Raw genomic sequence first — 26,747 nt, forward strand, 5'->3', positions numbered from 1 at the left:
CTGTCTGGCCACCGGATCCATCATCCCGTTCCCTGTCCCTGCCGCCCCAGTAACCGTCAACATTTACATTGAAGATATTCCGGCAAATGTACTCAGGGCTGTATGTTTGTAGAGGGAGATCAGCAACATCCCACAACCCAGAGGTCATAGGTCAAATCCTTATTACACTTACCTATATCTAAGCAGGTATTTATACAGCCCCTGTCCCCATAGGATCAGAGTTCCTACGGGCACACACTAAGGGGAGAATCTCTCTCTCCAGTATCCATCACCATGGTACCTAGACACCTACAGTTACCATTCCCATTAACCATGGCAATAACTGACTCCTGATGGTCCAGGAGCAGTTCAGAGCCAATCTGTACAGCCAGAATCCCCCCTGGTGGCACCTTTGGCCCTTGCCTATCCAGAGAGCCCTGAGCTACCAAGGACCTCTGTAACGATGCTGGCTTTGGCGGGACACAACTGGGAGTATCAATTCAGGACAAATTGCTTAGAGCAGGGCAGTCACCTCCCCAGGCTGGTGGTTCTCCACCTCTAAGGCACCAAACCAGCCAAACAGAGAGGACTTCGGTCTCACCCCACTGGCTAACCACGAGTCATACAAGGAATTGCCTTAGACACTCCAGTTCTTTCTCAAGAAGCTGACCAAATGCTTCACTGAAACTACTTAGAATCAAAACACATTGAGATATAAGTACATAGCCAATATTCATAACTTCAACTAGAAAAATGATACGCACACACAGACAGCGTAATCATAACCAGCAAATCATAACCTTTGTATAGACACCTCACATGACAACCTTTGTACAATATTTGCTGCGAATATACAACAGTGGTTGCAACAATGATCTATACGTCACAGTTCATATTAACAACGTCACACCCCCAACGCAAAATTGATGCAGGAAGGAATGACACAAACATCACTGACTGCATCCCAAGAGCTCCCATCCTTGGTTCTTTCTTACTACAGCTAGTATTGGTGTATAACAGAAATGGTTTATCAAAGTCATGTTCAATAACATGATTGAATCTCTTTACAAACTCAAGGTAAAACTTGGTTAGAACAGTAGCGGATTGGATCTGCTCTTGCAGCATGGTTCCTGTATGTCTCACGTGATCTTGCCAAGAGCTAAAGAAAATAGCTACTTTATCCATACAAGCTCTGGCAAATGTTTGGAACCGAATTAATATCAAGTCAATGTAGATATTACTGTTGTCCATTGTACAGGAATCTTGGCCTTTAGCCGTGAAAGCAATATGGTAGTGTGCCTCAGTTTCCCTTTTTTATACAGCACATCAGGTCTGCAATGTCTTTTCTTCTGTGAAAAGTTCCAATACTGTTTCCAGGCATTAACTGTGAAACATCAGTATAACAAGGTCTTTTCACATAGAGTGCGTTTTTATGTATTACTCTTCACATGTTCAAGGGGAGGGTTAGCTCAATCATAGAATCATAGAATATCAGGGTTGGAAGGGACCTCAGGAGGTTCTAGTCCAACCCCCTGCTCAAAGCAGGACCAATCCCCAACTAAATCATCCCAGCCAGGGCTTTGTCAAGCCGGGCCTTAAAAACCTCTAAGGAAGGAGACTCCACCACCTCCCTAGGTAACCCATTCCAGTGCTTCACCACCCTCCTAGTGAAAACGTTTTTCCAAATAGCCAAACTAAACCTCCCTCACTGCAACTTGAGATCATTACTCCTTGTTCTGTCATCTGCCACCACTGAGAACAGTCTAGATCCATCCTCTTTGGAATCCCCTTTCAGGTAGTTGAAGGCTGCTATCAAATCCCCCCTCACTCTTCTCTTCTGCAGACTAAACAATCCCAGTTCCCTCAGCTTTTCCTCATAAGTCATGTGCTCCAGACCCCTAATCATTGTTGTTGCTCTTTGCTGGGCTCTTTCCAATTTTTCCACATCCTTCTTGTAGTGTAGGGCCCAAAACTGGACACTACTCCAGATGAGGCCTCACCAATATTGAATAGAGAGGAATGATCACATCCCTTGATCTGCTGGCAATGCCCCTACTTATACAGCCCAAAATGCAACAAGGGCACATTGTTGACTCATATCCAGCTTCTTATCCACTGTAACCCCTAGGTCCTTTTCTGCAGAACTGCTGCCTAGCCATTTGGGCCCTAGTCTGTAGCAGTGCATGGGATTCTTCTGTCCTAAGTGCAGAACTATGCACTTGTCCTTGTTGAACCTCATTAGGTTTCTTTTGGCCCCATCCTCTAATTTGTCTAGGTCCCTCTGTAACCTATCCTATCCCTATCCTCCACCATATTAATTAACATATGGAGATATGCCTATCTCATAGAACTGGAAGAGACCCTGAAGTTGAAGGATCATTGAGTCCAGCCCCCTGCCTTCACTAGCAGGACCAAGTACTGATTTTGCCCCAGATCGCTAAATGGCCCCCTCAAGGATTGAACTCACAACCCTGGGTTTAGCAGACCAATGCTCAAGTCATTGGGCAGCACAGGATGGGGAGAAGGTGACCAGCCCTCTGTGGAGAAAAAAGTGGTTCAGGACTATTTAGAAAAACTGGACAAGCACAAGTCCATGGGGCCGGATGCGCTGCATCCAAGGGTGTTAAAGGAGTTGGCAGATGTGATTGCAGAGCCATTGGCCATTATCTTTGAATACTCATGGTGATCGGGGGAGGTCCTGCATGACTGGAAAAAGGCTAATGTAGTGCCCATCTTTAAAAAAGGGAAGAAGGAGGATCCGGGGAACTACAGGCCAGTCAGCCTCTCCTCAGTCCCTGGAAAAATCATGGAGCAGGTCCTCAAGGAATCAATTCTGAAGCACTTAGAGGGGAGGAAAGTGATCAGGAATAGTCAGCATGGATTCACCAAGGGCAAGTCATGCCTGACTAACCTAATTGTGTTCTATGACAAGATAACTGACTCCGTGGAAGAGGCGAAATCAGTGGACGTGTTATTCCTTGACTTTAGCAAAGCCTTTGATACGGTCTCCCACAGTATTCTTGCTGGCAAGTTAAAGAAGTATGGGCTGGATGAATGGACTATAAGGTAGATAGAAAGCTGGCTAGATCATTGGGCTCAACGGGTAGTGATCAACGGCTCCATGTCTAGCTGGCAGCCGGTTTCAAGCAGAATGCTCCAAGGGTCAGTCCTGGGGCTGGTTTTGTTCAGTATCTTCATTAATGATCTGGAGGATGGTGTGGACTGCACTCTCAGCAAGTTTGCTGGTGACAGCAAACTGGAAGGAGTGGTAGATGCGGGGCGGGGGGGGGAGGAGAGAGAGAGAGCTCAGTGGTTTGAGCATTGGCCTGCTAAACCCAGGATTCTGAGGTCAATCCTTGAGGGGGCCATTTAGGGTAATGGGGTAAAAATCTGTCTGGGGATTGGTCCTGCTTTGAGCAGGGGGCTAGGCTACATGACCTCCTGAGGTCCCTTCCAACCCTGATATTCTATGATTAGGCGCGTTGTACATTTTTACAATTCTTGGTATTAGCAACATATTACTGACAAAAATCACCATTAGCAATAACCAGAAATCCACTACAAGTTCCATCTACAATCATTTTTGTCATGCCACACCTTTGGCCCAATACCCGTTTGAGTTTTGGTATTTTAGGGTTAACCTGTGGCTTCCCTTGGCAGGATTAAGTTCTCTCTTTCTTTCTTGTCCGGAAGGATCAAACCCTGATTTCTCTTGCTTAACAGAATTCACTGGCGGATTGGCCGGGCTCTCTGTGCTAACAGCTATTAGCAAGTCTTTCTTCTCTTTGTCAGCCAGGTAATTTGCATCAACACAGACAGGAGCCAGTCCACCAGTTTTCAGATCCTTAACTGCTACCAATTCCAAGGCTGGACTCTGTCTTACAGAGATACCACACAAATCCAAAGAGTCTGAGGGTTTGCTTGCTCTCTGCTGCAGCTTTAAGCATTCAGCCATAAAACTGTTGTGCTCTGAAACACCAGAAACCAAATCTGTCCTTAGACCCTGGAGCACAGACTGCTCACTCACAGAATTAGCCTGGAGACATTTCTCGCTCAACAACCTTGTCTCCCCAACAAACTGGTCAAGCGCAGTCACTTGGTTATAGGGCTGTTCAACTTCCTTAACAGCTTTTACACCTTCTCGAAGCTACCCACACTGGATCTTTCAAAAGGAAAGTCAGTGCATCCATTCACAACAGCACATTTCTGGTTATTAAGAACTGAAACTTTCTGGATCAAATCACTTCCACACCCTTCAGTTGCAGCCAATTGCTTGCACAGATCACCCTGAGGATTCCTTTCCCTAGGAGCGTCTCTAAGCAACAATTCACCCCTCACAGAAATTCTGCCCTTACCCTCTTCACCTAGGGCTTGCGCTAAAGGAACACTTCCCTGAGCAACAACAAACTCTGTCTGGGTCTCACTTACATCCAGGATCACCTCTGGCTCATCAGGCGGATTCCTACACAATCCCCTCTCAGGCAAATGGTCAGAGACATTCTCCTTCCCTTTGCCACACACAAGCTCAGGAATCTTTTCCTTCTTGCTACAAGTTTCCAAACTGTCAGTAGGTAACACAATCAAATCATCTTCCTGCTTTTCTTGTGCCGTTTGTTGTGACAATTGGGCTTGATACCCATTTGCCTGCTTGGAAATGAAGCATGAAGAGTATGTGCTTCTGTTCCCACGGACAGTTGTTAGCGGAGGTTCTTGTGACCTTAGGAGCTCACACTCACTTTTCACAGCTGAGCTGACAATGAGGATAAATGTGTGGGCCCAGTTATCACACCAGGCCCCACGGTGCTCGGTGCTGCACAGACCCAGGGAGAGGCTCAGCACCGAAGAACCCACAGTCCAAACAGACCAGATGTAACGGAGGGCAGGGGCTCTTGGCTCACACTCATTGTCTGGGGAAGGAGGGGTGGGCAGGCCGGGGTGTGATGGACTCACAGCTGGGAGCAGCTGGTATGAAGTGCCCGCGGTGAAGGGCCAAGCTGTGAGCTCTGTGTCTCCATGGGCAGAGTGAGTTAGTGCCCACAGGGAGCCGGGGTCTCAGCAGCCATTTCACTGGCACAGAAGCCAATGCCCCCCTCGGCACATTCAGAGAGTGGTGAGCACAAGTCCCTCAGCCTCTCCCCACTCAGGGGGTCAGCCCACAAGGGATAGGGCCCACCCCTACGCCCCACTAGGCACAGCTAGCTAGACCCCTCCAACCCGTGAAGTCCAGGGACTGGACGGCGTGACCTGGCCCTCCCCTCAAGGTGCAGAGCTGGGGATGCCTCAGCCTCACTAACAATGTTCCCCAGAGCCCCATCCATCCCACGATCCCCAAGTGTGTCCAGACATGCCTGGTGTTACCCTCTCCCCTGCCCCCGCCCCAGCAGCAGGTCGGTGTCATTAGCCCCCCAGCACAGACCGAGACGGGGAGGGACTTTCCCCAGGGATGGTCACAGAGGAAGGTGTTGGTGGCCAAGCCAGGAATGGAACCCAGGAGTCCTGGCTCAGTCTGTTGTTGGTATAAATGAGGTAGATGTTTATGGAGCCCATGTACCCCACTGTACGGGTCCCTCTCAGTGCCTGATCCCCAGGCATCTGCTGCAGCTCTCAACTACGTGTTCTTAGTCCTTTAGCTCCAGCGGTGGAGAGCTCTGATGTTTACACCACAGACAGACACGTCCCTGCTTTGAGGCACTCAGTGTCTGAGTGGAGATGAGAGCAGGAGGAGGTGACAGAGGGACAGTGGGACAGAAAAGAGAGAAAACTCTGGTTATTGCAGGGAGACCAAGTCCTGTTCCTTAGCCTAAAGGCCAGGCCCAACCTTCCTCCCTCTGGGGGTCCCTTCCTCTCCTCCAATGGGATTTGGGCTATTTAGGAGAAAGTCAGAGGGGGCTGGATGGACTCATCTGCATCAGGGCCAGGAATGGGACAGAGGAGTCACACACAGACCTGCATGCTCAGGAGAGTTTATTCTTGGAGTGGGCTGCAGCCATTGAGGGGAAGGGAGGGAAGGGACAGGAGTGTAACTCGAACAGAGACGCTTGGGGGAAGAGGGTCTCTCAGGGAGGGAGGGGACTGGCCCTTGAAGCAGCAAAAGCATCGGAAAGTCTGGGTCGTTGTCTGATCACCGCCAAGGAGCCCAGTTCTTTTGCATCCCAGGCGCTGAGCTCCCACGTCAGGCGCAGGCGAGTGACTCCCCTCGCTAGCGTCGATACTTGCAAACGAAGGCTTTTTGCGTGTTACAGGGAGCATCGTTCCATTCCTTAAAACCTAGAAGGAAAAACAGAAATCACTGGGATGGGGGAAGGGCAAGGGGGGCCATCCCTGCCCTTAAAGTGACCCCCCCCCTCATTGCACCCTGCTGAGAGAAGACCCCAGCTCCTGGGCATGAGGCTGTGAGGATGAGGAGGCTGGAGACGAAGGCCTGAGGGATGCTGTGTCCATGCACACATTGACAGACAGTCCTACCCCAGAGAGAGCACAGTCTAAATAGACAAGAGGTGGGAAGGGAAACTGAGGCCCAGAGTGGGGAAGTGACTTGCCCAAGGTCACCCAGCAGGTCAGTAGCAGGGCTGGGAACAGAAGCCAAGTCTCTGGAATCACAGTCCCATAGCTAGCCACTAGGCCACACTGCCTCTCGATCTGCGACTGCTGTTACTTCCCATCCCCCCGAACACCCTTCAAAAGGCCACAAAGGAGAGCACAAGAGCCCTGGCTACATGCCAGAGGAAAGACAAGCTCAGGAAGAGGGAAGCCAGCTCACTCTGTGCTGAATGAGCCGGCCCTACCGCCATCTCCTACACATCTGGGTATGAGCATGGCCCAGAGGCAGCACTAAGGATTCTGGTTGATGGATTGTTGTGAATTCCACCCTCTCTCTGTGATGCTCTATACCTCGGGAGAACACCAAGCACCCCCATGTTCATCTTTGTAAAATGATTGTGTGGTATCCAATGCAAAGCTTGTCATGTTGGGTGTCTTCGGAAAGTTCATGATGGACTGAGCATCGTTGCTACAGTAATGTTATAGGCTATAATTTAATATTTGTAGTTATGAGGCTAAAAATGTATCTTCATTGCTTAAAATAAGCCCTGGGAAAAACTCTCCAGGAGCAGAGGGGCAGTTCACACCTCATCAGGGCAGGTATGGGACAAACCTGTCCCAGCTTTGCAGGAACAAAGGACACTGGCCTAGGCAGCAACAAAGGATCTGTTGTACTCTTGAGTGAGTCACCCCCTTTCCCTTCCTTTGGTCAGTTTGGGACTGCAATGAGATAAGGCTCACCTGACTCGGGGGTGGGGGAGCAGCAAAGCCAAGAGGGAAGAAAGAACATGATAAAAGGGAGAGATGTTTGCCATGTTCTTCCTCTCTCTTCCACCTCCATCTACAGACATCACCACCAAGCGACTGAAGCGCTGATCAAAGGGGAGAGCCTGGCTGAAGGGCAACCAGGCAGCCTGTGGTGAGAAGCATCTAAGTTTGTAAGGGCACCGAAAGTGTTAAGAGCAGCTTAGAATGCGTTTTGCTTTTATTTCATTTGACCAAATCTGACTTGTTGTGCTTTGACTTATAATCACTTAAAATCTATATTTGTAGTTAATAAATCTGTTTGTTTATTCTACCTGAAGCAGTGTGTTTGATTTGATGTGTGTCAGAGACTCCCCTTAGGATAACAAGCCTGGTACATATCAATTTCTTTGTTACATTGATGAACTCATATAAGCTTGCAGAGTCCAGCATGCATAACTGGACACTGCAAGACATAGGTTCCTAGGGTTGTGTCTGGGACTGGAGATATTGGCTATTGTCATTTGGTTGCACAATCCAAGGAGCAGCTTACATGCCAGAGGCTCTGTGTGACCAGCCCAGGAGTGGGGGTTCTCACAGCAGAGCAGGGTCAGGCTGGCTCCCAGAGTCAAGGATTGGAATGACCTAGCAGATCACCAGTCCGGATAACACCAGAGAGGAGCGTCACACTCTCCCATTCGCAGAGCCACACAGCCCTGGGAGCATTATCGAGAAACCTTTTCCACATTTGTTTTGCAAATTTTTCACTTCTACTGTTGGCTGAGTGTGTGATTGGTCATGCAGGTCACATGGCATTGCTCCCGCTCCATGATTGGATGCGCGACTCTTTCAGTAGCAGATAATGGAAAAGCAAATCCTGCCCAGTGTGAGTTTGAGGGAAGAAGCGTTCATGCCAATGCTGCTGAACACTCAAACTCCGTCTGAGGCTGGGCGAGTCATGTGACTAGCAGGGCCCATGAACAATGAGTCACTCATGAATTGGTGAATGAGCTTTCCCTTTCAGCCAGTCTCCGTCCTACCAGCCCTGGCCTCCCCAGCAGAGGGGACAGGCGGGTTGTGGCTGAAGCCACTGTGCTCTGGCCATCCAGGTTATTACTGCCCCGAGGCTGCTCTAACTTGCCCTGGGGCCCAGATCGCCCCCTGGCTCCCTCCAGAATCAGTTTGGCAAAAGCCACCAATGCACCAACTGAAGAACACATACCCCACCTAGATATCAACTAATGGGCAATAGCTCTGCTTTTGTCTTTCCCTTTAACTGAGCATCTGGGGCAAAATGTACTGTATGGCCTGCCTCTGACTGGAGCTGAGCCTCAAACTGGGACACGTGGAGGAGGAGTTACCAGGTGAGATCAGGGGATTATCTCTGGAGAGCGGCAGTGTGAGCTGAGGGAGAGAGGCAGGGTGCCTGGACAGGAGGTCATGTCCACAGACAGAGGTGGAGGGTGTGGCCAGGGTCCCATCTTGGCTCCTTTGCTGGTGCATGTGCGTTTGAGCATCTGCTTACCTGTAATACTCCACAGCTCACCACAGTACTCATTGCTACCCTGGTTGTTTGGTTCCCCAGCTTTCCAATTACTGTAGGAAAAGTGGGAGCGATCTGTCCACCTCCAGCGTTTGTTCTGCAGAGACAGGGGAGAAAGGTCATGGGGTCCCGGGGAGAAGTGACCTTGGTGATAAGGCAGCATAGAAACACCTAAATCCAAAACAGAAGTGCCCTCCACAGGCAGAGGGAGAAAGTCGGGGAAGGGGCCTGGGGCAGTGGGTGGGGAGAGGCCAGCTCAGGAGGAAGGGGTCTGGAGACGCTGATCTAATAGTAACACTTAGCACATGAACTTCACCTTCTAATTCAAAGCTCTTTGCCTGAATTAATGAATCTCCTTGCCATGAAGCAGTTGCTCTGGAGTATGTTCTAGTCCCTAATGGCACGGCCTGCCGTGTGTCACTAGTGGTTTAACGTGCGTGAGCTCATCCTGTATAAGCAAAATGAAAGTGCGTCTGTGATGGAGACCCTGGATGGATCAGTGAATGGGACAAGGGGCCTTTCCCCTCTCGTGGGCTCAGCACCAGTCTGACCCCAAGGTAGCAGGACTGGCTACCTCAGTAGAATCAGAGAAGGGGAAAATGGGGCCTTTCACCTCTAGGGGTGCTGGCTCTGGCCTGGCCCCAGCTCATGGGGGGACTAGCTGGCTTCATGGGTCAGAGTGCTAGTTCCAATCCATTGCCAGGCCAGGGGAAGCTGGATGGCTGAGGATACTACAAAACGGGATACAGAGTCTCTCACTCCTCCCGTACTGGTTCAAGTCCAGCCTGGGGTCTGGGGTAGGGGATCCAGGGCCTGAGTCTGTGTGTGCTGTTTGGGTAGCCTCCTGAGCCCAGCACCTCCCTGAACAAAGAGGATAGAAAGGAAACTAATGTCGACAAAGCTTCAGATGGCGCGTGACAAGTTTACGAAGGGGGTGGTGTAATGGGATTGCCGGCCATAGCCTGGGCTGGACTCAGTGACCCAGGAGGTTCTTTCCAGGCCTATGTTCATAATGGCTCCTTCCCACGCTGGGGCCCCTTCCCAGCCTGTGACTGGTCCTGCTTTGTCTCCCTTCCCTAAGGAGCTGGGGGATCTCCTTCAGAAAACCAGGTGAGAACGGGTTCCCTTAGCTGAGGGAGCGACCAGCAGTGTCAGGAGCAGTGCAGAGGTCAAGGGGGACAGAGACTCAAGTCTTGGGCAGGAAAACGTTACTAGAAAACTTGGAGAGGGTGGAGTGGAGATGGGATGTGGGGTGTACGTGGAGGGCATGGCACGTCACATGAGCTGGGTCGGGGGAAAGAAAATGGGGCAGTAGTTGGAGAGGCAGGTGCAGGTCCAAGTTCAGTTTGATGACCAAGGAGACCCAGGCCTGGTTGTATTTAGAAGGGAAAAGCCAAAGGGGAGTCGGAGCTTAGGGTAGGATGGAGGCGGAAAGGGTGCGGGAGGGTGGAGTGCAGATGGGAGACCCTGGTGCCCAGGACAGGGAGAAGGGGTTTAGGAGAGGAGGAGGGAGATCCTGGCAGCCCCTATGAAGGGGTCATGGGAAATGGTCTCTGCACAGCCCCTGGGAAACAGAGTCATGGCGGGGGGGAGCAACTGCCGGGGGCAAAGCAGGCTCCGGGCACTCACTTGGTCAGGGTCATGGAGTCCGATCCACACAGCATCCTTGTAGCCTGACTGGATGATGTATCTGGCCACCATGTCCCCTTCTGGCGCAGATAGAATGGAGACGAGATGGGCCCGATTGTGGAGATACTGACAGCGCACCTGCAGCAGGGACATCAGCAGAGTCGGTTACTCCCCCTGCAGGAGGACGCTGTTTGGCATTGGCATGGGGTCCTGCCCCGCCAGGCTGCAGCAGGAGAAGGGACAGCTGTGAGGGGAGAGAGCCTCCTGTCTGTGCCTCTTCCCAAGCCCGAGTGCCTGGCACCAGCCACGTCACCTCTGCAGGGATACACCCAGGGGCCAATGGTGATGTCACCAAACCCCTTCAGTCCCTGCCCCTGCCAACTAACCCGCCTCACCCCACGGATCCCTGAGAAGAACCTCATACCTCAGCCTCTGACCAGGTCATCGTTTGGGAGAAGAACTGGTAGCAATGGTGTTGGAAGGGCTGCCAGCCACTGCGACAGGAGTGGGGATGGGGAGAGAGGCCATTGCTGGGAGAGGCTGTTTTGGAGAAGAGAATGGAAGCAGAGATGTCAGTTGTTGTCTTTCCAGCTTCTCCAGATCTCAAAAATCCTGTGAACTTTTGACTTCTCTCAGAATGGCCACTATCTCCTATTACATTCAATGGGACTGAAGCCACTCAGGTAAAACAGCTGCCACTCCCTCGCCCCCTTTGTCTGTGGCCGTGAGGCTGTCCTAGTAAAAATTACCACTGTCTCTCCTCCCAAGAGGTCAGGAGCTGGGCTGCCCTCAGGGAAGATGGTCACCTCCTATCTTCTGTGCAGGGGCACTGGGGAACCTGAGTGGGAGGGGTCGCAAGGGGGATAAGTCAGAGTACACAAGGGACTATGGGGTGAGGTGGGGCCCCACTGGGTGTCATGGGGACACTGGTGAGGCTGGAAGCAGAGGGGAGGTTGGGGACACTGGACTATAGTAGAGGATGAAGGGACACCACACACCGATTTTTCAACCTAGTGAGGAGGGCTTGAAACTAGGTCTACAGGGGCAGGTGATAGAATCCCACTGGTGACCTTAAAAGAAAGTTAAATGTTGGGGGAGGGGGAAAAGAAAATAACTATAGGATCATAGAAGCAACAAGAGGGGTAACTGTGTGGGAACCTGCTCTACATCTCTGATGTCTATACACATGTAAGCAGAGTTAGAATGAGCTCTCCCCTGACATCTGGTGGTGAGTTGTGGAAAAGGACTTCAGGGGCTGATGTCATAAGAACATAAGAAAGGTCGTACCTGGTCAGACGAAAGGTCCATCTAGCCCAGTATCCTGTCTACCGACAATGGCCAATGCCAGGTGCCCCAGAGGGAGTGAACCTAACAGGCAATGATCAAGTGATCTCTCTCCTGCCATCCATTTCCATCCTCTGACAGATAGAGGCTAGGGACACCATTCCTTACCCGTCCTGGCTAATAGCCATTAATGGACTTAACCGCCATGAATTTATCCAGTTCTCTTTTAAACTCTGTTATAGTCCTAGCCTTCACAACCTTCTCTGGTAAGGAGTTCCACAAGTTGACTGTGCGCTGCGTGAAGAAGAACTTCCTTTTATTTGTTTTAAACCTGCTGCCTATTCATTTCATTTGATGACCCCTAGTTCTTGTATTATGGAAATAAGTAAATAACTTTTCCTTATCCACTTTCTCCACATCACTCATGATTTTATATACCTCTATCATATCCCCCCTTAGTCTCCTCTTTTCCAAGCTGAAGAGTCCTAGCCTCTTTAATCTCTCCTCATATGGGACCCGTTCCAAACCTTTAATCATTTTAGTTGCCCTTTTCTGAACCTTTTCTAGTGCCAGTATATCTTTTTTGAGATGAGGAGGCCACATCTGTACGCAGTATTCGAGATGAGGGCGTACCATTGATTTATATATCCATGATGACTCCAAGATCTTTTTCCTGACTTATTGTAGCTAAATTAGCCCCCATCATATTGTATGTATAGTTGGGGTTATTTTTGCCAATGTGCATTACTTTACATTTATCCACATTAAATTTCATTTGCCATTTTGTTGCCCAATCACTTAGTTTTGTGAGATTTTTTTGAAGTTCTTCACAGTCTGCTTTGGACTTAACTATCTTTAGCAGTTTCTCCACACTGATTTATACCTGCCTCTGGAGATTTCCATTACTTGCATCTGAAGAAGTGAGGTTCTTACCCACGAAAGCTTATGCTCCCAGTACTTCTGTTAGTCTCAAAGGTGCTACAGGACCCTCTGTTGCTTTTTACAGATTCAGACTAACACGGCTACCCCTCTGATATTTAGCAGTTTAGTATCATCTGCAAACTTTGCCACCTCACTGTTTACTCCTTTCTCTTGATCATTTATGAATAAGTTGAATAGGATCGGTCCAAGGACTGACCCTTGGGGAACACCACTAGTTACCCCTCTCCATTCTGAGAATTTACCATTTATTCCTACCCTTTGTTCCCTATCTTTTAACCAGTTCTCAATCCATGAAAGGACCTTCCCTTTTATCCCATGGCAGCTTAATTTACATAAGAGCCTTTGGTGAGGGACCTTGTCAAAGGCTTTCTGGAAATCTAAGTACACTATGTCCACTGGATCCCCCTTGTCCACATGTTTGTTGACCCCTACAAAGAATTCTAATAGATTAGTAAGACACGATTTCCCTTTACAGAAACCATGTTGACTATTGCTGAACAGTTTATGTTTTTCTATGTGTCAGACAATTTTATTCTTAACTATTGTTTCGACTAATTTGCCCGGTACAGACGTTAGACTTACCGGTCTGTAATTGCCGGGATCACCTCTAGAGCCCTTTTTAAATATTGGCGTTACATTAGCTAACTTCCAGTCATTGGGTACAGAAGCCGATTTGAAGGACAGGTTACAAACCTTAGTTAACAGTTCCGCAACTTCACATTTGAGTTCTTTCAGAACTCTTGGGTGAATGCCATCTGGTCCCGGTGACTTGTTAATGTTAAGTTCATCAATTAATTCCAAAACCTCCTCTCGTGACACTTCAATCCGTGACAGTTCCTCAGATTTGTCACCTACAAAAGCCAGCTCAGGTTTGGGAATCTCCCTAACATCCTCAGCCGTGAAGACTGAAGCAAAGAATCCATTTAGTTTCTCTGCAATGACTTTATCGTCTTTAAGCGCTCCTTTTATATCTTGATCATCAAGGGGCCCCACTGGTTGTTTAGCAGGCTTCCTGCTTCTGATGTACTTAAAAAACATTTTGTTATTACTTTTGGAGTTTTTGGCTAGCCTTTCTTCAAACTCCTCTTGGGCTTTTCTTATTACATTCTTGCACTTAATTTGGCAGCGTTTATGCTCCTTTCTATTTGCCTCACTAGGATTTGACTTCCACTCTTTAAAGGAAGTCTTTTTATCTCTCACTGCTTCTTTTACATGGTTGTTAAGCCACGGTGGCTCTCTTTTAGTTCTTTTACTGTGTTTCTTAATTTGGGGTATACATCGAAGTTGGGCCTCTATTATGGTGTCTTTAAAAAGCGCCCATGCAGCTTGCAGGGATTTCACTTTAGTCACTGTATCTTTTAACTTCTGTTTAACTAACCCCCTCATTTTTGCATAGTTCCCCCTTTTGAAATTAAATGCCACAGTGTTGGGCTGTTGAGATGGTCTTCCCACCACAGGGATGTTGAACGCTATAGTATTATGGTCACTATTTCCAAGCGGTCCTGCTATTATTACCTCTTGGACCAGCTCCTGCGCTCCACTCAGGACTAAATCTAGAGTTGCCTTTCCCCTTGTGGGTTCCCGTACCAGCTGCTCCATGAAGCAGTCATTTAAAGTATCGAGAAATTTTATCTCTGCATTTCATCCTGAAGTGAAATGTTCCCAGTCCATATGGGGATAATTGAAATCCCCCACTATTATTGAGTTCTTAATTTTGATAGCCTCTCTAATTTCCCTTAGCATTTCATCATCACTATCACCGTCCTGGTCAGGTGGTCGATAATAGATCCCTAATGTTATATTCTTATTAGAGCATGAAATTTCTATCCATAGAGATTCTATGGAACATGCGGATTTGCTTAGGATTTTTACTTAATTTGATTGTACATTTTCTTTCACATATAGTACCACTCCCCCGCTGCACGACCTGTTCTGTCCTTCCGATATATTTTGTACCCCGGAATGATTGTGTCCCATTGATTGCTCTCACTCCACCAGGTTTCTGTGATGCCTATTATATCAATATCCTCCTTTATCACAAGGCACTCTAATTCACCCATCTTATTATTTAGACTTCTAGCATTTGTGTACAAGCACTTTAAAAACTTGTCACTGTTTATTTGTCTGCCCTTTTCTGATGTATCAGATTCTTTTTTATGTGAATGTTTCTGATCTGATCTGGCCCTTACATTATCCTCCTCCATCCTCTGCTCCTGACTATAACTTGGAGATTCTCTATCATTAGACTCTCCCCTAAGAGACGTCTCTGTCTGATCCACATGTTCCTCTGCAGCAGTCGGCTTTCCCCCATCTCCTAGTTTCAAAACTGCTCTACAACCTTTTTAATGTTTAGTGCCAGCAGTCTGGTTCCACTTTGGTTTAGGTGGAGCCCATCCTTCCTGTATAGGCTCCCCCCATTCCAGAAGTTTCCCCAGTTCCTAATGAATGTAAACCCCTCCTCTCTACACCATCGTCTCATCCACGCATTGAGACTCTGAAGCTCAGCCTGCCTACCTGGCCCTGCGCGTGGAACTGGGAGCATTTCTGAGAATGCCACTATAGAGGTCCTGGATTTCAGTCTCTTCCCTAACAGCCTAAATTTGGCCTCCAGGACGTCTCTCCTTCCCTTCGCTATGTCATTGGTACCTACATGTACCATGAACACCGGCTCCTTTCCAGCACTACACATAAGTCTGTCCAGATGCCTCGAGAGATCCGCAACCTTCGCACCAGGCAGGCAAGTCACCGTATGGTTCTCCCGGTCATCACAAACCCAGCTATCTACATTTCTAATGATCGAATCTCCCAATACTAATACCTGCCTTTTCCTAGCAACTGGAGTTCCCTCCCCCGGAGAGGCAACCTCAGTGCGAGAGGCAACCTCAGCACCGTCTGGAAGGAGGGTCCCAACTATGGGAAGGTTTCCCTCTGCTCCTGTTGACTGCTCTGCTGCCCTGGGCCTTTCATCCTCCTCAACAGCGCAGGGTCTGTCTGACCGGAGGTGGGACAATTCTACAGTGTCCCAGAAAGCCTCGGCAACATACCTCTCTGCCTCCCTTAGCTCCTCCAGTTCCACCACCCTTGCCTCCAGAGTCCGTACGTGGTCTCTGAGGGCCAGGTAGCTCCTTGCACCGAATGCACACATACGCCACCCGCCCACGGGTTTGCATGGGCACACCCACCCTGCCTAGCATGATGGGACGGCTTGCCCAAATGGTCACTTTGGCTGCTGTGGGATCCCCAGTCTCTTTGTTATTGGGGCAGGAGTAATAAAGCATTGTGATCCTGGTTATGTGACTCAAGGACAGTAGAACTGTACTTGGCCTTTTATGACGGAGGGACGCCCCTCAACTAAGTAGCACTCGCTAGGCAAGGGACATGGGTTCCAAAGCCCAGTGAATTAAGATAGATGGTTGGTTTTTATCCTTTTTCTCTGTGCTAGCAGTGCTACTTTTGACTCCCTTAGGAGTCTTGTTACATACTACAGAGCTGAAGTCATTGATACTTGCGTCTAAATGTTAGACTTATTTTGGGCTAGTGGTGTACTAGCACTAAGGCTCCCCTACTACCAGCTAAAATTATTAAAAGCTGTGTTAAAGATGGGGGGCTAAAGGCAAGTTGGTGAGCACCTAGCAGGATGGCTAGTGGAGAGGAGTAGATAGTGGAGAGGCGTGGCTGGCCAAGTGGATAGCAGGGTGGCTGGTGAAGTGGAGCAGCTGGCTGTGAAGACTGTAGCAGAACCCCATGGAGAGGCATGGCAATCGGCCGTCAACCTGAGCAGCAGAGCATGTAAGATGCCCCCCCATACCTCCCCCACTTCCACCCAGTTGAGGAGGTAAACTCTGTAGAGGAACTTCTGAACTCTGGGGGCTGCACTGACCAAGGACAGAAACTGTGGGAGGGGTGACTTTTGGGTTGCTGGACTTAAGACCCTGAGGGGAAAAGGACACTGCCCAACTTACTTGGGGGTGGGTCTTTTGCTCATGGTTTGTGTTATGAATGCTGTTTGTGGTGTTTCCCCAACATTATGCCCGGGGCCGGCTCCAGGTTTCTTGCCGCCCCAAGCGAAAAAAAAAAGGGTGGGGGCAGAGTGCCACCGCCGAAGCAAAAAACAAAAACGGAGTGCCGCCCCTTGAAAAGGGCCGCCCCAAGCACATGCTTGGAACAGTGGTGCCTAGAGCCGGCCCTGATAATGCTGCATTGTTTCCCTCCTTTATTAAAAGGCTTTTGCTACACTCAGACTCTGTGCTTGTGAGAGGGGAAGTATTGCCTCTTAGAGGTGCCCAGGGGGGAGGTATGTAATTGTCCCATGTCACTGGGTGGGGGCTCGAGCCGGTTTGCATTATGTTATTGAAATGGAAGCCCTAGATACTGAACCCAGCACTTGTTGCTGCCAACTCTGACGGGCAGAAGGGTTACACACAAATGCAAGGAGTATGGGAAATAAACAGAAGAACAGGAAGTATTAGTATATAAGCTAAATTATGACTTCATTGGCACCACAGAGACTTAGTGGGATAAACCTCATGACTGGACTATTGGGAGAGAGAGGTATGGCTTGTTCAGGAAGGGTAGGCAGAGAACAAAGGGAGGAGGTGTTGTGTTATACACCAATAATATATCCACTTGTTCTGAGGTCCAGAAGGTGAGACACAGGCCAGTTGAAAGTCTCTGAGTAAAGATAAAAGGGGAAAAACAGAGGTGATGTCATGGTAGGGGTCTACTATAGACCATCAAGTCAGGGGAAGATGGATGAGGCATTTATAGGGCTAATAAGAGAAATATCCAACAGACAAGACCTAGTAATAATGGGGGGACTTCAGTGTCCCCAATATCTGTTGGAAAAGTAATATGGCAAAACATAAAATTTTCAAAACATTCTTAGAATGTATTGGGGAGATCTTCTTATTTCCAAAGGTGCAGAAAGTAACAATATTGACAAAAAAAGTCAATTGTGACCTAGGGTGACCAGACAGCAAGTGTGAAAAATTGGGACGGGGTGGGGTTAATAGGAGACTATATAAGAAAAAGAAAAAGACCCCAAAATCGGGACTGTCCCTATAAAATCAGGACATCTGGTCACCCTGATTGTGACCAGATACTTAACACAATCAATATTATCAACAATGGGGAAGGAATGCAAGCCAAAATAGGGAAAGACCCAGTTAAAGAATGTTTAGATAATTTATGTTTCACATAGGCAGAGCTTAATGAAATTCATTGTAGGATACTTAAGGAACTAGCAATCTTGGAACCATTAGCAATTATCTTTGCGAAGTCCTGGAGGATGGGTGAGGTCCCAGAGGACTGGAGAAGGGAAAGCAATGTAACTATCTTTAAATAGGGAACAATGAAGATCTGGGAAATTATAGATCAGTAACCTAACTTTGATACCTGGAATGATACTGGAACACATTATTTAAAAAAATCAATTTGTAAGTATTTAGAGGATACTTGGGTTATAAATAATCACCAATATGGAATTGTCAAGATCAAATTGACATGGGGGGGAGGTCCTTGTCATGCCAAGTCAACCTAATTTCCTTCTTTAACAGGGTTGAATGGGAGGACGCTGTTAACTTCATATATCTTGATTTTAGTAATGCTTTTGACACAGTCCCACATGATTCTTTCATAAGCTAACTATGGAAATGTGATCCATATGAAATTTCTAGGTGGGTGGGTGTGCCACTGGTACTCAAAAAGTAGTTATCAATGCTTTGCTGTCAAACAAGGTAACATATCTAGTGGTGTCCCTCGGGGTCAGCCCTGGGTCTGGTACTAGTCAACATTTTCATTAATGACTTGGATAATGGAGGGGAGAGTATGCTTATAAGTTTTGTGGATGAAACCAAGCTGGGAGGGGTTGCAAGCACTGTGGAGGACAGGCTTAGAATTCAAATGGCCATAACAAATTGGAGATTTGGTCTGAAATCAATAAGACGAAATTCAATAAAGACAAGTGTAAAGGAAGGAAAAATCAAATGCACCAGTACAGAATGGGGACTAACTAGCTAGGTGGTAGCACTGCTGAAAAGGATCTGGAGGTTCTAGTGGATGACAAATTAAATAGAAGTGAACAATGTGATTCAGTTGAGAAGGCTGATATCATCCTGGGGTGTTGTGATGGCGTATACAAACCCCACACTGGGCAACCAGGAGTTAAGGACATTCCACACCTGTAGGAAATGCCCCAACTGGAGGAGGAGCTAATGGGCAAGGGAGCAGCTCGTTTGGTGACAGAGCAGGGAAGAGAGTAGACCTGCGATCTGCAGCTCCAGCAGAGGAGAGCTGAGATGAGGAAAAGGCAGAATCTTTCCCCACAACAACGGCTCAAAAGTCCCTCGCTGAGGGAAGGGAGGACCTGTTACAGAGACAGCCTGGGAGGGGAGTATCCCCCTCTCCCATGGACTGAGTTTTGCTAATTCCCCTGCACTTGCTTGGACAGCCCTAGAAGGGGAAGACCCTAGGGCTGATCTGGCCCACGAGGGGGCCATACCACAGGAGGAGGCAGTTGCTAACCCAAGAGAGGAAGAGAGCTACCCCCTGCACGCAGCTGCCAGAAGGTCCCTACCTTGGGACAATAGCGGGGGTGGGGGTGGTAGGAAGTGGCTGGGGGGGGGGGCAGCCTTAAGCAGCTGTGGCTGTGAGACCACTCAAAGGGTCCTGGGTCGGAGCCTGGTGGAGGGGGAGGGCCTGGGATCCCCTGCCAACAAACTCCCTGCAAGTCATGGGCCTAAGCCCTGACAACTAGGGGATGCTCCCTACCGACCAACCCCTGAGCGAGGACTGTCACAGGTGTGTTAACAGGAGTGCGGTGTGTAAGGCACAGGAGGTCATTGTCCTGCTCTGCTCGGCACTGGCAAGGCCTCAGCTGGAGTTCTGTGTCCCAGCCTGGAGACAACTTTCAGAAGGACGTGGATAAGATGGAGAGAGTCCAGAGGAGAGCAACAGAAATGATCAAAGGTTTAGAGAATCTGAGCTATCGGGAAAGGTTAAAAAACTACGCATGTTTAGCCTTGAGAAAAGAGACTGAGGGGGGCCTGAGAACAGTCTTCACGTATGTTATGGGCTGTTATAAAGAGGACAGTGATCAATTGTTTTCCATGTCCACTGAAGGCTGGACGAGCAGCAGTGGACTTAATCTGCAGCAAGGGAGATTTAGGTCAGATATTAGGAGAAACTTTCTAACTCTCAGGGCAGGAAAGCCCTGGAACAGGCTCCCAATGGAGGTTGTGGAACCTCTGTCACTGGAGGTTTTTAAGACCAGGTTGGACAAACACATGTCAGGGATAATCTACGTTTCCTTGGCCCTGCCTCAGTATGCGGGGGCTGGACTAGGTGACCTCTGGAGGCCTCTTCCAGCCCTACATTTCTATGATTCTCTGAGAGCTGAGGGCCCACAGAGCGAAGGGAACACAGAGCTCCTGACAGATGGGGGTAGGAGGGATTAGCAGTATGTGGAGTAACTGCAGAGACTTGTGGGGCTAAGTAAGGAAGAGGTGCCGGGGGAGAGAAATAGTTTATGGTCCCAGGAGTTTTCTTTGGAGGGCGAAGGAGGGAAGGTTTTGGATTATCAAAATCAGAGGGCTCAAGTTGACGAAGAGGCGCCATTTTGAGCCCAATGAAAAGAGATGGACGTGACTCCTTGGGGACGTTTTCCCCACATTCTGTTCCCTGGGTAGGATGGGACCCTGCACACAGTGGGGAAAGTCACTCCCTAGGCAGCAGCAGGAGATGGGGGCGGGTTTAGCTCCCAGCCTGTCTCTCACACTCAGCCCCAATGGGTCCCAGGGATTCTCTCTGCACTCAGAGCCGGGGGGAGCAGGAAGCCGCCTCACCCCTCGAGCAGGCGCTGAACCGCTGGCTGGGGTCTGAATTAATGGGTTGGTGGGGACGGGGCTCTGGGAACCCAGCTGTGAGGGCTGCTCCCCCATGGTGGGGCTGGAGGCCCCTGAGTGAAATGAATTCACTTCCCATTGACGGCAAACAGCACCTGGGGGCTCCAGCTCCGAGGGGCCGGGCAGGGACTCACCTTCCAGCGAGGGGTTAAAGATCAGGCAGCTGAGGAGGCAGAGGCTGAAGTAGGCGACTGGCCCCATCTTCTCGCTTCCCCTGGGGAGAAAACATACCAGGAGATGGTGACATGAGAGCCTGAGACTTCCTAGAGAACGACCCGCCCCCATCCCTCACGGGGCATTTCAGTACTTCAGAGCTGGGGCTGTTTGCTAAAGGGATGGGCTGGGCTGGAAGGGCCCCAAGAGGGATCCTGTCCCCCAACCCTGGGGCACCGACCTCAGAGCCCATCTCCCTGGGTCCGAAGGGCCCTTCCTCTTCCACCCCTCACTGAGCCGTGCCCCAGGGACAGAACTGGACACCCAGCAGGGAGCCAGGCCCCAGCTCCTCAGTGGCTGGGCTCTGCAAGCTGTATCTCCAGGGACTCCCCAAACCAGGGGTGCAGGTGGGGAGAAGGGGGGGGGTCAGCAGGGAGGCCATGGTCACTCAGACGGGACCTGGTTCCAGGCAACAGGGTCCCATTTGCAGAGCAAAGCGGTTCTCAGAAGGGGCATTTGCCATCTCCCCCTTTCCCTGTCTCCCCCAGTGCTGGGGCTGGCAATTCTCCATGGTAGGCACCTACATGGATCTTGGAGGGAGGGCACAGGAGGCAGGAGGGGAGGGTTTGGAAGAGCACCAGGATGGAGGCCAGTCTGTGTGCCAGTGGCTCACAGACAACTGGTGCCTCCCCCTATGGGGGAGCACAAGCTAAACGGGAGGACATGTGTTGCCCCACATGTCTCCTCCACACGCTGCCCCCAGCTCAGGGCCGCTGCACTATCCCCACTCCCTCCCTGCCCCTTGTTACCTGTGGGGGGTGGTAGGGTTGCCACTTTTGGTTGGATGTATTCCTGGAGATTTCATCACATGACATAATCATTAATTAAAGATTAATCTTTAATTCCTGGAGACTCCAGGCCAATCTGGGATGGTTGGCAACCCTACAGGGGCTCTGTCCTGCCGCTGCACTGGCTTCTCCCCGGCATGTCTGGCCGCTCTCCCTGGCAGCCGTGCCCAGGCAGGAAGTGGGCTGGAGCTGCTCCCAGCTGCTGCTCTGGGCAGCGTCGCCAGCGGCCTGGGAGAGAACCTGGCTGGGGAGGGGCAGCAGCAGCATCTAGCTTCCTGCCTGCGCTGGGCTGCTGGGGACAGGGGCCAAGCATGCCGGGCGCAGGGGGGGGGGGGCGGTTCCGGCTCACTTGCCCGCTGTCCGCGGAAGCCCAGCCTGGCCTGGAGGGAGCCCATCACTGCCGCAGCCTGGGGCTCTCCCAGGCCGCTGCTGCAGTGGGCAGTGTCCTAGCGGCCGGAAGAGGCTCTTATCCTGCCCCCTTTCTGCTTCCCACTCGGGCCGGCTGCTGGGGGGCACTTTACCCTGCCTCCCCTCCCCTGACACGTCCATCTTGTCCCATGGAAAGTGTAAGATCCCCAGGGAGTGTAAATCAACTGGAGTCCCCCTGAAGTCAGTGGGGGGATCCCCAGGGGGTACAGTCTGGTGTGGGGCTATTGGAGTCCTTGGGGTCAGACCCCCAGCGGGTACAGTCTGGTGTGGGGCTATTGGAGTCCTTGGGGTCAGACCCCCAGCGGGTACAGTCTGGTGTGGGGCTATTGGAGTCCTTGGGGTCAGACCCCCAGCGGGTACAGTCTGGTGTGGGGCTATTGGAGTCCTTGGGGTCAGACCCCCAGCGGGTACAGTCTGGGGTGGGGCTATTGGAGTCCTTGGGGTCAGACCCCCAGCGGGTACAGTCTGGTGTGGGGCTATTGGAGTCCTTGGGGTCGGACCCCCAGCGGGTACAGTCTGGTGTGGGGCTATTGGAGTCCTTGGGGTCAGACCCCCAGCGGGTCCAGTCTGGTGTGGGGCTATTGGAGTCCTTGGGGTCAGACCCCCAGCGGGTCCAGTCTGGTGTGGGGCTATTGGAGTCCTTGGGGTCAGACCCCCAGCGGGTACAGTCTGGTGTGGGGCTATTGGAGTCCTTGGGGTCAGACCCCCAGCGGGTACAGTCTGGTGTGGGGCTATTGGAGTCCTTGGGGTCAGACCCCAGCGGGTACAGTCTGGTGTGGGGCTATTGGAGTCCTTGGGGTCAGACCCCCAGCGGGGGGCGTTGCTCAGAGCTCTGCTGGAGTCACCGGGGCTAGAACCCCAGCGGGTGTAAACTGGCCAGAGCCCCACGGGAGTCAATGGAGTCACACCAGCTGGGGCCTGGTCCCCATCAGTGCAGGGTAAAATGGCAACTTTCCCCATTCCCGGCCCTGAAGCCCGGGGAGCACTCGGCCCATCACGCGCCCTGTGCTTGGCTCGTCAGCGCCCTGACCTGGGTGTTGTCATTTACACCTGTGCAACGAGACTGGGAAACGCACCATCCTCCCTGGGCGGCGATTTACACGTACCGGGCTCTGGTGTCAATGGTGACGTATGGTGCCGGGACAATCAGGCCCATGGCAATTGGATTATAACTTGAGGGCGCTGCCTGTGGCCGAGGTATTGGCCCTGTTGTGGGCTGCCCACGCTCCCTCCTGTCTGTCTCTCTGCTGCATTTCAAGGGAGCCCATTACCCTGGTATGTAGGTGCTGACCGTGGCCAAATGAAAGCGGTGTCAGACTTGCCCCCAAAGTGACTCTGATCTCACCTGTCTGTGGCTTGGCTGCTTGTATCTGGGGCTAGTGAGACTGTTTAAAGGCCGGGCACAGCACAGACCCTGTGAATTCATAGAATATCAGGGTTGGAAGAGACCTCAAGAGATCATCTAGTCCAATCCCCTGCTTAAAGCAGGACCAGCACCCAGACAGATTTTTACCCCAGTTCCCTAAATGGCCCCCTCAAGGATTGAACTCACAACCCTGGGTTTAGCAGGCCGATGCTCAAACCACTGAGCAATCCCTGCCCCCATGGCACGACACCTGGTTGTTGTTAGTAACTACCGGTGTGGTGCTCGGCTCTTGTTTGATGAGTCGGCTGCGTGTGTTTCCTTTGTGTGCTGCCCCAGCTCTGCGCGGATCGCTGACACAGCAGACCCCGAGAGAACCCTCAAAGACCACAGACTCTAGTAAGGTACGAAGGAACTGAGCCAGGTTTATTGTCAAATGGAGCACAGTAATAGTTTCCTATAGACTTGGCAGGACATACGACGAAATTGTGCCCCCGGCAATGGACCGGCTCAGTCAGTGGCGGGACACTCCACTTTTGAAAAACATCCAGTGTTGATTTTAAAATTGCCCGTGATGGAGAATCCACCACGACCCTGGGGAAGTTGTTCCAGTTACTCTCACTGGAAAAAATGTCTGCCTCATTTCCAGTCTGAATTGGTCTAGCTTCAGCTCCCAGCCATTGGATCGTGTTACACCTTTGCCTGCTAGATTGGGGAGCCCATTGCTAAATATCTGTTCCCATGTAGGTATTTATAGACTGGAATCAAGTCGCCCCTTAACCTTTTCTTTGCTGAGCTGAACAGATTGAGCTCCCTGCGTTTGTCACTCTAAGGCAGGTTTTCTAATCCTTTAATCCTTCTCATGGCTCTTCTCTGACCCCTCTCAAATGATCAACATCCTTCTTGAACCGTGGGCACCAGAACTGGGCACAGGATTCCACCAGCAGTCGCACCACTGCCAAACACAGACGTAGAATAACCTCGCTGCTCCTACTTGCTCCTACTGCTCCTCACTGCTGCCCTGTTTTTGTATCCCAGGTTTGCATTAGCCCGTTTGGCCACAGCATTGCACTGGGAGCTCATGTTCAGCCAGTTACTCACCCCCACCCCCAAATCTTTTACAGAGTCCCTGGTTCCCAGGAGAGAGGCCCCTATCCTGTAAGTCTGGCCTGCCTTCTGTGTTCCTTGATGTCGGCATTTACATTTAGCCATACTGAGATGCATATTGTTTGCTGCACCCAGTTTACCAAGAGATCCAGATCGCTCTCTATCACTGACCAGCCCTCTCCATTATTTACCACTGCCCCAAACTTTGTGCCACCTGCAAACTTATCAGTGATGGATTTATGTTTCCTTCCAGGTCACTGATAACAATGTTAACTAGTGTAGGGCCAAGAACTGATCCCTGCAGGACCCCACTGGAAACAAACCCGCCCCTTGGTTGGAATGTTCCACCGGGGACACCCAGAGCTGTGGGCCCCTGTGTTACCCCACGGCCACAGCAAGGGTGAGCTTAGCTGGAGATTAGACTGTTTGTCAGCTCCCTGCCACACCGGCCTGCTCCGCCAAGGGGGTTCCCCCACCTCTTCTGCTGCCCAGCTCTGCCTTGCGGGGCTCCCCCCCCACCATCAGCCCTCCCTGCTCCGTCGGGGTGGGGGCTGGAAGGGCTAATGAAACGTTCCTGGGGTGGGGGAGGGCCAAAGGGAGATGAGGGCCAGGGGCCACCCTGCAGGGGGTGATGTGCCAGGCCTCACAAAGGGGGAGACATCTGGTTCAGTGCCAGCCAGGAGGGTGGGACCCTGGGCACCGCTCTCTGGGACAGGACGCTTAGCTCCGGTCCTTCTTGGGTGGAGGGCGGGGGGCAGAGCCGTGGGCAGTGGAGAGACGGGTAGACCCGGTCCCAGGGCCCAGGCAGCTCACACAGGGCAAGTCCGGCCACCAGGCCCCGTCCCAGGGATTGAGTGTCCCTGAGTGCCCAGCACCCAGTGCAGAGGGGAGAATGATGGGAGGGGGCCGGGACTCACCTGTCTGTCTGTCTCTCGTCTACAGTGCTGGGTCCAGAGGACTGGGTATTGGAGTTCAGCCTGGGTCGGGCTCTGGGTCCCCGGGGGGTTTATAGCCCAGCAGGGGGGAGGGGTTGTGGGGGGAGGAAGAAGGAAGAGGGTGAATTTGGAAATGGGACCAGATGTGACAGTTCAAACCCAGTGACCACACAGATAAGAGATGGCAATCTGCCCCCGCTTCTGCTCGGCTTCCTGCTGCCCCCTGAGGTGCCCTGGCGTGGCTGGCGGGGTGAGCGTTATTGCTTCAGAGTCACTGCCTGGCACTGGGAAGGGGGCGCTGGGGCAGGCGCTGAGGCAGACGGCCGGCCCAGAGGGGCACATGGGGCGGATTTCTGCAGGGATGATGTGATGGGGGGACACAGCAACAGTTTAACTTCCTGCCTGAGTGACCTGCCCCAAAAATCCTGTCCCCAAGCACCCAGCTGTGAGCATCCGCCACCCACACACCTCTCCCTGAGCAGCCAGCTCTGATCATACCCAGCTGTGAGTAGCCACCACCCACCCCGTCCCTCAGCAGCCAGCTGTGAGCCAGCCCCCATGACTCTGTCCCTGAGCACCCACCATCCACTCATCCCTGTTCCTGAGCAGGCATCTGTGAGCAATCCACCCCCCCACCACTGTCTCTCAGCCCCCTGTCCACCCACTTGTGTCCCTGAGCACCCCGCTGAGGGAGTCTCCCAACCCCACATAGACCTGCCCTGAGCAGCTCCTGTGGCAGGAATCACTCTCATGCCGTGTTCTGTAAATCGAGGTCTCTCTTCCCCCCCCCCCACCGCCCATTCACTTGTATTTGCTGACAGTGATAGGAGGTGGGGAATGGGGGGAAGGGGCGACAACCCAAACCATCCAGTGATGGCGCCAGTCAGCCCCAGTGGTGCCAGTTGGGCGATAAGCCTGGGCTGCCTGTTACAGACCGTGCTGGGGAAGAGGCTGTAGACTCAGGGTCTGTTATCCAGGGACTTGGACACAGGCTCAATGTCTCTGAACCAAAGGCCTGTGAGGGGCCTGGGGCACGCTGGGAGCCTTGGTTATCACAGATGTTAAAGCCAGAAAGGACCATTGTGATCATCTAGTGTGACCTCCTGCGTCACATGGGCCAGAGACCCCACCAGTGAGTTCTGTGTCCAGCCCAGAGGGTCTGGTTTCACTAGGGTAGATCTGTAGAACTGACCAGTCCCCCCCATTATTTACCGCTCCACCCATTCTTCTGTCACCTGCTAATATCACCAGCAGAGATTTTATATTATCTTACAGATCATTGATGAAGATATTGAATGGCACTGGGCTGAGAACCGCTCCCTGCAAGACCCTGCTACATCCACCCCTGGT

General features: G+C 51.2%; 2 protein-coding genes across 3 annotated transcripts in view; one reads left to right on the forward strand and one right to left on the reverse strand.

Annotated features, from left to right (window-relative positions):
• Positions 1-26,747, forward strand: part of LOC101939714 (C-type lectin-like) — a 525,580-nt gene that overhangs the window by 317,651 nt on the left and 181,182 nt on the right. The gene's annotated exons all lie outside the window — the stretch shown is intronic.
• Positions 5,929-25,489, reverse strand: LOC135983268 (lithostathine-1-like). Of its 2 annotated transcripts, none has more exons than XM_065594106.1 (6): positions 25,380-25,489; positions 20,697-20,776; positions 10,860-10,975; positions 10,436-10,573; positions 8,789-8,903; positions 5,929-6,246 (listed from the first exon to the last, which is right to left on the reverse strand). In XM_065594106.1, exons 2-6 carry the CDS (start codon positions 20,761-20,763, stop codon positions 6,179-6,181), a joined length of 504 nt encoding a protein of 167 aa, XP_065450178.1. In that variant the 5' UTR covers positions 20,764-20,776; positions 25,380-25,489; the 3' UTR covers positions 5,929-6,178. The 2 variants fall into 2 exon arrangements, with proteins under 2 accessions (XP_065450178.1, XP_065450244.1); XM_065594172.1 differs by lacking the exon at positions 25,380-25,489 and adding an exon at positions 23,338-23,362.

Source organism: Chrysemys picta, chromosome 1 (assembly GCF_011386835.1).
Source record: "Chrysemys picta bellii isolate R12L10 chromosome 1, ASM1138683v2, whole genome shotgun sequence".
Lineage (NCBI taxonomy): Eukaryota > Metazoa > Chordata > Testudines > Emydidae > Chrysemys > Chrysemys picta.

Excerpts from the sequence above, each read along its gene's own strand:
- LOC135983268 (XM_065594106.1), bottom strand. The coding sequence starts at position 20,763 with ATGGGGCCAGTCGCCTACTTCAGCCTCTGCCTCCTCAGCTGCCTGATC. Across the intron at positions 10,976-20,696 it reads CTTTAACCCCTCGCTGGAAG|CCTCTCCCAGCAATGGCCTC; the intron begins GTGAGTCCCTGC and ends TCTCCAAAACAG. Across the intron at positions 8,904-10,435 it reads GACTCCATGACCCTGACCAA|AACAAACGCTGGAGGTGGAC; the intron begins GTGAGTGCCCGG and ends CTGTCTCTGCAG.